We start from the raw sequence: 12,602 nt of genomic DNA on the forward strand, positions 1-12,602 counted from the left end.
CCGTAAGGTATCATGATAAGATTGTAAAATTTTACCACATTTACCAAATATCTTCATATTAAAAAACAATATTTTATTGTTAATTTTACCAAAACCATTATCAAAGCGCTTTAGTAAAAATTTCCGTCTATTTGGTGTTCCCACAGAGCCAGGTACATTGAAAATTTTACCATATTTTTTTTTCTCATCTTATAATTAATTTTTCAATTACCCTTATTTATTTCTGGCAGCTTGCAAACAGCTTTGAGTAGAGGAGGCATATTGTAATTTACACATTTATTAACACATTTTCTAATTTTATTTTATAACCGTCGTTGAACATCCGACCCAATTTTTGGCTTTACTACTACTTACGTTCAACTCCGTAGCCTCGTCATTTTGAACACAATCCAGAAGACAAGGGAGCTTTTGGATCAAGTATTGGAAGAAATTTGTCTTCGTGGAGGACTTTTTGATGGAATCAATCCGCATTTGCGTTACGTGGTTACTAATTAGATAATATGAGTTTTCTAATTGGATATTATCTAATTAAATAGATGCCTTTATAATTAGAAATCATAAAGGCTGGTTGTAATATGCTTTAAAATATCAAACTAAAAAATATTAAAGATTATTTCTATTATATTAGCATTGTAAATTGTTAAATTTTTTAATTAGTCTACGACATATCTATACGACATATATATATATATATATATATACATATATATATATATATATATATATATATATATATATATATATATATATATATATATATATATATATATATATATATATATATATATATATATATATATATATATATATATATATATATACACATATAAATATATATATATATATATATATATATATATATATATATATATATATATATATATATATATATATATATATATATATATATATATATATATATATATATATATATATATATATATATATATATATATATATATATATATATATATATATATATATATACATACATATATACATACATATATATATATATACTACAATATGTTAAAAGAACGTTACGTCAATATTTACGTAATTATTAATATAATTACGTAATAATTAATATAATTATACTGCTGCCATGACACCCTTTATTCCGAAAAAGTCGGAGCTGTGGCCAGGGCTGTGCTCCATGCCTTTGGTTCCATTTAACTTGTACTTCTCTGCACTTGTCAAACGACAACAACAACAACAATAACGTTAATATTGTCTCTATTCTTTAAATTATGTTCATAATAATGAGCGCCAGGCTCTCTAACTAATTAAAATCTTCAAAACTCGTAAAAAGTAAACTTCTAATTCGATTAACTTCACTTGGTCGTGACGCATTCTTTTTTAAACCTTCAATATTTATTTGAATTTAAAAAACCTTTTAATACGAGACAAAATAAAAAATAAAAACCCATGTCATTTATCAACTCGGAAAGTAATATTTTCTAATTTCTTATATTTTTGTCAATTCATTTTATGTTTAATCATTTTATAATGTTGAAAAAATGCCGCAATTAAGGCACCGCTTTACTTTAACTTTGAACGAGAGTTTTGTCATACTTCAATAACTTGAATTCAAAAAGTATTTATGCCTTTAAAAATAGGAAAAATGCTATTAAACTTTTGTAACTATGTTGCCTTTCAGTTTATTTAATCTGTGTAATAATCGTTTCAAAGCAAAATATAAAGGTGGGGCAAAAGCATAGATGTTCAAACTACAAAAATGACACTATTGTTTCTGGCAACGCCCATGTATAGTTATAAAAACATATGTGTGCGTTATTTATTTATATTTCCACTGACGTTTCTATTTGAAATAATCATAAAATATATTCACGTTTCATAAAATATCATAAAATATATTTTCTTTTTTTTATCTCCGACCTATTAAATATTTAATACTAGTGCTTTTTTGTTTTAACTCATAATTATTTCGATACCTAAGTATATTTCGTGCTACGCGGTAAAAAATCCCAGATCAATTTACCATAAAAAGTACCGACACTCAGGTTGGGTGTCAGTACTTTTTACCGAAAAATCCATTTTTACCATAAATTTTCACGAAACACAAAATCTTATACTGTACTGTAATTTTTACAGCAATATTTACTATAAAATCACTGTAATTAAATAAATATTACTGTCAAAGTTACGGAATAAAAGTTTATGATAAAAAGGAAAATTTTTAAATAAATTGGATTTTACCAATGCTGCATTCAAGGTGCCAGTATTTTTCACGGTGTTTGAAGTTTCTTTGACGAAACGGTTTAGCATTGAACCTTAATTTTTTTTCTATCTTGAATCATATCGTACATATTTGCTGCAACCTTATTAAAGTGTCAAATTGAGCCACGTTACTGCTAAAAATGAACCGTAGTATCAGGTTTAGAAAGTACGATATTCTTGAACTTCGCACCATATTAAAGTTTCAACAAATCGGAGCGATATTTCGGTACAATACTGTGAAAAAAATTTTAACTATGTAATGAAAACATAATTCTCTATTTATTGATGCTTAAATTCTCTCTGTTATACATTTTTTTAAGAAGTTGCTAACACAAAATACATACACGGAGAAAAAAAATCTGGCAAAATTACCGTATTCTGTGGCAATAACCTCGTAAAAAAATTAATAAAACAAAAAAAACATAATTTTGGTTAATAAAATTAAGGCATACGGTATTTACACCATTCATTCCAGTTTTCATTTCTTTTTATCACACATTTAGCAAAAAATTACGATGCTGAAAAATAAATTTGATAATATATATATATATATATATATATATATATATATATATATATATATATATATATATATATATATATATATATATATATATATATATATATATATATATATATATATATATATATATATATATATATATATATGTATATATATATATATATATATATATATATATAATATATATATGTATATATATTTATATATATATATATATATATATATATATATATATATATATATATATATATATATGTATATGTATATGTATGTATATATATTTATATATGTATATATATATATATATATATATATATAACACATGGATCAATAAGTTCCGAGACTAACCCAGAGATGGCGCTTGTAGTAAACCAGTAACCAGGTCTTTCTAGAGTACTAACCTTTGCTTGAAACGTGTCAAAATTTTAAGTCAATCGGACCAGAAACAGCTGAGTTATCGAGGTTGGAGTAAAGTCGTTTTGTAGTTTGTTTAAAAAATGGAAAAAACAGAGTTTCTTGTTCTGATAAAACATTGTTTTTTAATGGGTAAAAACACCGTGCAAGCGAAACAATGGATTGACAAATGTTACCCGGACTCTTGTCCATCAAAAGCAACGATTTGTCGGTGGTTTGCCGAGTTTAAACGTGGTCGTACCGACCCAAATGACGCGGAACGCTCGGGTAGACCTGTGGAAGCCGTTACACCGGAAAATGTGAGTGAAGTGACAAAAATTATAATGAAAGATCGTAAAGTGAAGCTCCGTGAGATTGCTGAGATGACACAGATATCATATGGAAGTGTATTTACTATCCTTCATGAAAAATTGAGCATGAAAAAGGTTTTTTCCAAGTGGGTGCCGCGATTGCTTTCGATGGAACAAAAACAGCAACGAGTCGATGATTCAAAAGATTTCTTGCGTCGTTACGTGACCATGGACGAAACATGGTTACATCACTACACTCCAGAGTCGAAGCGGCAGTCATCTGAGTGGCGCACAGCTGGCGAAAGCCGTCCGAAGCGTCCGAAAACGCAGCAGTCAGCTGGCAAAGTCATGGCGTCAGTTTTTTGGGATACGCATAGCGTGATTTTCATTGACTACCTCGAAAAAGGTAAATCGATCAACAGTGATTATTATATTGACTTGCTGGTGCGTTTGAAGGAGGAAATAGCAAAAAAACGACCGCACATGCAGAGAAAAAAAATCCTTTTTCACCAAGCAATGCACCCTGCCACAAGTCGATGAAAACAATGGCAAAATTGAACGAATTGGGCTTTGATCTGCTTCCCCACCCCCCATACTCGTCAGATTTAGCCCCCAGTGACTACTGGCTCTTTGCTGATCTTAAAAAAGTGCTCCAGGGGAAAAGATTTGGCTCAAATGAGGAGGTCATCGCTGAAACTGAAGCTTATTTTGAAGCGAAAGATAATTTTTTTTATAAACATGGTATTGAAAAATTGGAAAAGCGTTGGAACGATTGTATCACCCTAAAAGGTGATTATGTTGATGAATAAAAAAAAATTTTGCAAAAAAAATGTTGTTTTCATTGTTAGTCTCGGGACAACATGTGTTACATATATATTATATATTATTTATATATATATATATATATATATATATATATATATATATATATATATATATATATATATATATATATATATATATATATATATATATATATATATATATATATATATATATATATTTGATCGAATGAATGGTTTTTATGCCATTCTCTAAAGTATCATGATAAAATTAACACATTTTCCAAGTTTTTTCACTCCTTATAAAATCATATCTCATTTCTGATTTCACCGAAAGCATTACCAAAACCCTTCTATAAAAATGAAAGATTTTTGGTATTCCCATAGAGCCAGAAATACAGTAAATTTTACAATATTCTGATAGCTTTTACCATACCTTTTTTTTCAGTACAGAATTGGAATTTAAACCTTTTTCTTATAGCACCATAACTGAATAATAAAAACTTTGACCCAGAAAAGTATGATGAACTTTGGTGCCTCGTGGAGTTGTGCTCGGGTGGAGTTCTTAACTGTGTTTAATTTCAGAGGAGATGATCGGTCATTTAGAAGAAAATGATCGCAGTCGTTTTGTTTGTGAGGCGCATGAAAGAGAAGTTCTAATCGTTTTATGAAGATCTACAGCTGCCTTTTTCTCATTACATCGTTTGCAATTTTTTCTTTTCCATCTTTCGAATGCGTCCGCCAGTTAGAGGAGTTATTATTACTCTTGGTTAGATACATCTCAATTACTATTTCGTTTTTCTCAGTCCTTGTTAGTTAAAAAATAGGCATTAGTACACTCTTTTTCTTTTCCTATGAAATTAAAAAGTGAAAAGTCGTGAGTCCTTTTGAGGCGAGTTGCAAAATGAAATTTAAACAATTATTTTTTCTTCTTCAACAATTATTTTTTCTTAATTTTGTTGGTTGAGCTTTTTTCATTGTAAGCACGCCGTAAAAGAGGCAAGTCTACTCCCTGTTAGAATTTTCATTCTAAAATTGCGATAAAATAACCGGCAGAAGTCTGTCCGGTAAAGTTTACGATAAAGAATATTTTTTGCCTTTACGGATTTGAAACTGTTTACAACTGGTATGGTTAAAAAAAAACATGAATACAAAACTATATGGTTTTAACCATTTGCAACTAGCATGGTTTCAAAACCGTAAAAAAAAAGAAATGTAACTGGGCATCGGCTAGGCTTTTAGGCAGGTAATGGGCACTGGAGTCTGGTTGCGGTTGAGTTGTGTTTTATCAAATAAACCACGTAATGTGTTTTAATTAGTTTATCTGGTTGTTTCACCGATCGAATGAGATGAGAAATATTAGAATTTTTTGTGCTAAGCAGCTTTATGGTGGTGCCATCTATGGGTGAATGAGAGTATCGTATTCTAATAGTCCAGAGTTTAAATTGGAGGAGTGGGTGCAGACACTGGAAACTTTTTATGTGTTGAAGGGAATGGAGGAAATATTGTAGTGTGACAACTGGGACTCGAACCCCTGATCTGTCGGTCATGATGTTCGCAGATTAGCCTTCTTGGCTATAATATGTACCCATCCGCAAAGAACTAGGTGGCTTCATAAGGTGGATATAGTTAGTGCGATAAAATTCTCGTTGCTTAACCGTATTATGCAGATAATAAACAGTTTTTATCACAGTTAACAGTTTGAATACCATCGTATTTATGGTTTATTATGTATTATCATCTTATTATGGTGTTATTTATGGTTGTTATTGACTGTTTAATGAATATTTATTTATCATTTTTTACGAGAAATTATATCAGTGCTCGGAGAAAAAAATTCTGAAAAAATTTCCGTACTGTTTGGTAATAGCATTTCTGGCAGAAAAATATTTTTAATAAATTCAAAATATACGGTGTTTAAGTCATTTATCTCGTAATTTTTTCGTTCACATGGTAACGACTTATCAGAAATTCTGGTTTTCAAAATTATAGTTCTTATTACCACTTCACTAAAAAAATATGAAACTGAAAAGTAAAATTAACCAAATAAACGGTTTTTATGCCATGCTCTAAGTTATCCTGATAAAGTCACAACATTTTACCACACATTGCAAAACCATATTTTATTGTTAGTTCTACAAAATAATCATCAAAGCACTTTGGTAAAAATCACGGAGCTTTTAGTTGTTTCCATAGGGCGAGTAACAAGGTGAATGTTACCATTTTTTGGTAGTTTTGACCATACTTTTTCTCTCAGTGTACTTTCGGTTTATGTGTGACATTATTATAAGTTCATCAACCCTATTATAAATAGATTTTATTATTATTCAAGCATTTATGTTTTCTAGATCACCTTTCTGCTTGTCTGACCTTTCACCTTATTTTGAATCTCAAAATTTTATTGTTTTAATGTCTTAATTAATATTTACTTGACAATAATTATTACAAAATAGATCTTCGAGTAGCGAATCGATGTATTATTTGCCCCTAGAAAAGGTTGTGATCATGACTAGCATTTTTAAACATTTTTTTTTTTTTTTTTTGATATTAAAGGGAGCATTGAAAGTAAATTTTGAGAGAAAGTCTATACTTTGCATGTATTTGTGCATGTATTTTTCTTCTTTTTTGTAAACATATTTTTATTTTTTTAACATATGTAAACATATTCTCATAATATCAATTTCACAATAGTCCACGTTTACATTCGAAACGTTGGAGAGCGTGAACCATAATAAAATTCGAATTTGCTGTATTCTTAATTTAGAGCTACGTCGTACCATGTTAGTGTTATCGCTTTAACATCATCACATGGTACCACTTGAACCAAAACACGGTTCGATTTAATACTTAATTAAAGTTTCAGCAAATTATTTCGACATTATGAATGACGGTACCAATACCGTGGTTCAATGTTAAATCGATATTTCTGAGAATGTACTCTCCATCCATTGAAAGAGTACTCGAATTTAAAACTAAATAACTTCTAAGAAAATTATGGACAAAAAATATGAAATAAAAATAACAGTGCATTGATAATGAATGCTTCAAGAATTTCATACATAGTTTTCGCAATCAATTAAAAGAGTTGAAAAAACTGAAATCGTTAAATCAGGTTTGAAAATTGTGCCTTCTTGCCTAGGATTGTGTTCTAACCAATAAGATTCTATAATCTGAAACACATGTTTTTTCACCTTTCAATGAGGTGACTGATTGATTTGGGATTTGGAGCAGTTTTAGGATTCTGTGTTGCGATTAAAGCAACTTTTATAACAAATTTAATTTGTTGGCAACTTTTATAACTGATTTAATTGGTTGACAAACTTTGTGATTAATTCTAAAAAATATGTATTAAGATTTTAACCCGTTTTACCGTTCAAAAAAAGCACATATTTTTCAGTGGAATACATGAATATAGCCTTTTTCATGTTATCTACTGCGTAACTGAATGTTTTGGAATTCAGAAAACTTACTCTGTAGTGCGGCTAAAGAATTTTTTGACAACTTTTTTAATTAATTCCAAAAATTATGTATGAAATTCTAACAGATTTCAACGCTTTTAACCGCTCAACAGAAACACTTATTTTTCAGTGGAAATCAATACAACCTTTTCCATGCATCTACTGCGTAACTAATTGCGTAAATTTTTGTAATTCTGCGTAATTTTTGGTCTAATTCCAAAAATTATTTCACGAGCTGTTTCCAATTGTGATACTGTTTATTTCGTCGTTTTATATCTGTCTTTTGCTGAGTGTCTTGTAAATGCTCGTATAGCGAAACTCGGAATGTAATCTTCATTCGTTCTTAGCAACTAAAAAGATACAGAATATGACCACCATTTTTCCTAAGCAAAATCCATTGACCCTATTACATTATAATTTAATCCTAAATATTTTCTCTATTTTTAATTCATCGCAATTCTTTTTTCCAACAGTACCCCGAAATCGTGGAATAATATTCTTATCTCGAAAATATTTATCAAATTTAATTATTTTAAATGAAATAAATGACTAACATGTCTGTGACTAACCTTGGTTATGGCCGGTAGCCCACATCTAAATGATTTGCGAAACGAACAAGGCTACGTGATAATTGCGTCAAGAGACTTCTAATTCATCGTGCAATCTCTACATTCTTTTACTTTGGAACTTTTTTTCTGTGAACAAACTCTTCCGAGTTGGCAGATTCTCATACGTTTCCAAATCTGTAATCCAAGATTCTTTTTTTGGGGCCAATTCTGACTCACAATTCCTAAACTTTTATTCTTACCTAATACCCGCCCATTCGTACCAAAAAACGCGTGGTCGTATAAACACACCTTTCCTCGATGAGGCAGGATTAGAGAAATAAGTTTAAGGTTTAATGCTGTGAAGAGACATCTAGAACAATCCAGAAGAAAACTGGAGCCCTTCCGACTTGGGTCATCGTTTCTTACGTAGACTTTTTCACATGGGTTTTTTTGAAGTTGGACATTCAATTATTTCTGCTTGCACAAGCGAAATAAAGTTGGCACCTGTGAGTTGGAAATAGCGCCAGCTACTGTAAATATTCGTAACACGCTGTGAGAATATTAACAATGGTTTTTATAACAAGCGTGAATGATGAGGACAAACAAGAATCGGTAAGGTTGAATTTTATGTAAACTTTGTTGTGTGTTTTTGTTTACTCCAGTACAAATGTATGATAATGTGATATTACAGCTTTCGAATATTTCAAAATTTTAATTATGTGGGAAAATAATCTATGGATATACATTTCTGTGCATACATTTATAATGTGGGAAAGTAATCTATAGATATGTATCATAAACTCGGGTATTTCTCTATCTATAACAATACTATAGTTATTATTACACTATAGTTATTATTATACTATACTAATATAACTATAGTTATTATAATACTATAGTTATTATTATGCTATAGTTATAATATTATACTATAGTTATTATTATACTATACTAATATAACTATAGTTATTATAATACTATAGTTATTATTATACTATACTAATATAACTATAGTTATTATAATACTATAGTTATTATTATACTATAGTTATTATACAGTACAAATGTATGATAATGTGATATTTACAGCTTTTGAATATTTCAAAATTTTAATTATATGGGAAAATAATCTATGGATATGCATTTCTGTGCATACATTTATAATGTGGGAAAGTAATCTATAGATATGTATCATAAACTCAGGTATTTCTCTATCTATAACAATACTATAGTTATTATTACACTATAGTTATTATTATACTATACTAATATAACTATAGTTATTATAATACCATAGTTATTATTATACTATAGTTATAATATTATACTATAGTTATTATTATACTATACTAATATAACTATAGTTATTATAATACTATAGTTATTATTATACTATAGTTATTATACAGTACAAATGTATGAAAATGTGATATTTACAGCTTTTGAATTCTTCAAAATTTTAATTATATGGGAAAATAATCTATGGATATGCATTTCTGTGCATGCATTTATAATGTGGGAAAGTAATCTATAGACATGCATCACAAACTCAGGTATTTCTCTATCTATAGCAACACTATAGTTATTATTGAGTTTGTTAGGTTGTCTAAAGTAATAATTTAAATAGTGTAAAAAAAATTAGTTATACGTGAAGTACTTATTTAGATTCATTTTTCAATTCCTACTATTAGTTGACACTCTTCCTATGTATATTTATATATCTTGTTCAAATTTTCAATCGTTAATAAAATACTTTTTATTCATGCACTCAAGTTGAAATAATTTTTTTTAAATTTGTAGTTGATGTTAAAGCAGTTTTTTCAAATATTAATTCATTAATTAAATTTAATTAATATTAGTTTTTCATGGGAGAAAAATTTCTCTTGTATAAGATATTTAAAGCAGGATAGTTGATCTAATTATTGACTAGCAGGTATTGACTAGTAGGTATTTTTATAGAAATTATTAATACTTAGTTACGAAGTAATTATTTAGATTAATTTTTGATCCTTTCTGAAATAGCTGTAGAAGTTTTAAACCTAAACTGTGCTATGGTGCCGCATACTGTCACACCAATTAATGATTTTGGAACTTTAGCAATAGCAGCTGGTATATATTATACGATACTCAAGTTACGGCTCAAAAGGTCGAGAGTACATAGAGGATTGGGATGAGTTCTGTTGCCTACTGTGCTGAAATTTCATGAACTCATACTTAAGATGATTTGTGTGATTTAATGGCAACCGAATAGATTTTTAAATTAGACAGTATCGCGGATATCGCTTGAAAATAGTTAAAATTGAAAGTCTTAGGAGTAATTAAGGTGTTAGGATTGGGGAATCAGAATATTTAAATATATTCTTGAGTATTCCCCTTAGTCACCATTAAAATTTATATGTTGTACGATAATTTTGAAAGGTGGCTAGTTCTGCATGCTATACAAACCCCATATGAAATATTTAAGTTTTCTTTTTTGACAGTATGAACAATATAAATTTTTGTACGCTTGTCATACATTTTATGTTAATATCTATGATATTCAAAATAGACTAATAGCAATTAAATTCCAATTTTAAGCAAAATTTTCATTTCTAAGTATTTTTCCTGCATCGTTTTAGACATATTTGTCTTAATTATATATAATAGAAATATTGTTGCTGTTTTCATGCTTTTAAAATTAGTTTTGTTATTAATGTTCCATGAAATACTTTTACTACCGTGGATTTATGCTTAGATTCCTAGTTTATTGTTAAAAATTCAGTTAACATTATTCTTTTATGAAATTGGTGATATAGTATTGCGAAGGATTCATAATATAATCGATGAGAGTTTCTTTATCCGTGTTATAAGAACTATTACTTTATATGCATTTTGTCATATTCTATCATCTCATAAACTTGAATCGAAAATTGAGAAAAAGATCACGAAGTTTAGTTAACTCACACAGAGATAAAGTTCAGAATTTTAGTGGAATTAATTTATTCCACTAACAAAATACCTTCAAAGCAGAATCTATCGGTGACAGATCAAACACATAAACAAACACACACAATCAAAATATCGTAATAAATGATTTTGTGTCCGGAAGCAAAAGTGCTCAATATTGCGAAGTATATCGCAAAACAATCCAAGTGTCTACAAAATAACTTTTGTTTGAAGCAGAACTATTAATAGCCATGTCTTTGCAGAATAATTAACTGAATCTCGATGAAACTTAAATGTGTCGCTAATAATTTTTGTTTCATTCTGTAGACATGTAATACATACTTTTATATTTAACTAATTAAAGTTCCCTTTTTTTCACAATTTTTGTTTACAAAATAAAATTATTCCTCATTTAAAAAAAAATGGCAATAATTTAACTGGTGAGAGTAACAATATTATCTGTGGAACATATAATTTCGCCCAAACTAAATCATAGCAGAATCTATTAGAGACACATTCTACGTGTAAAAATTATCATTATTTAGGAATATTTTATTCTTGAACGAAATATTTTGGGGCCGAATTTTGCACAAACTGTATCACAACAGAATTTTATACGCTCAAAATATCTGGTAGTTTACTGTAGATATTGCAATTAGAAAGATTATACTCCCACTAAGTTCTAAGATTTTGTCTTAGAACCACAAGATATAGGTTTTAAGGCAAAATCTATGGTAAGTTCAAAAGAAACCTTAGATTTTGGTAATAATTTGATGAATTTCAAAATAGCTTGTAAGAATGTTATAGTCTTTCATGGATAGTCCAGAGTTAGTTGCAAAATATAATGAGGGCTTTTTATATTTTCTTAATTACTGATTCGTGAATTTTCAGCTTAAACTTTTTTTCGTAAAGATATAATACACAGAATCTCCATTGTTAAAATGTATTAAACAACAGGCTTTATGCAAAAGCCTGTGTCAGCATTAAACGCATGTCAAATGTGCAGCCGTATACATGTGAATTAGATAAAAACGACGTCGCAAGCAACTTTCGTAAATTAGTGATTGTTAAAATATATTCATACATATTATAAAATATATTACACAATATATTTGTTACACGAGCAATTGTTGTCTTACATTTTATGATAAAATATCAGCTGAATCTTTGCAATGATAATGTTGTCACTGCATAATGAAAAATTGTTTAAATTTGAATAAAAAGTCGTAAAAGCTAAGCTATATTTTTTGAACTTGTAACAAACCTTTGAGCAATTTTTTATTTATTTATAATCACTCCCAAAAATATACAATTTCAGCATAAAATATCAAACCTAATAAAATAAAACATGTGAGAGCAATGTTGTAAGATAATTAATGAACTGATTGAATGATTTTTAAAACGTGATAAGGAGACGTCTG

General features: G+C 28.5%; 1 protein-coding gene across 6 annotated transcripts in view; it reads left to right on the forward strand.

Moving 5' to 3' along the window:
* LOC107438869 (NAD(+) hydrolase sarm1) overlaps positions 1-12,602 on the forward strand; it is a 120,568-nt gene that overhangs the window by 68,987 nt on the left and 38,979 nt on the right. The window contains exon 1 of one of the 6 annotated variants that reach the window (XM_087150315.1): positions 8,530-8,868. The exons of the other annotated variants lie outside the window; for them this stretch is intronic. Within the exon in view, the coding sequence (XP_087006441.1) occupies positions 8,824-8,868 (45 nt within the window). The 5' untranslated portion in view covers positions 8,530-8,823. Of the gene's footprint in view, positions 1-8,529; positions 8,869-12,602 lie in introns of those variants that run through there. 6 annotated transcript variants of the gene reach the window in all.

The sequence above is a fragment of the Parasteatoda tepidariorum genome, chromosome 8 (assembly GCF_982258835.1).
Source record: "Parasteatoda tepidariorum strain Cologne lab strain chromosome 8, Ptep-v5.0, whole genome shotgun sequence".
In the NCBI taxonomy this organism is placed as follows: domain Eukaryota; kingdom Metazoa; phylum Arthropoda; class Arachnida; order Araneae; family Theridiidae; genus Parasteatoda; species Parasteatoda tepidariorum.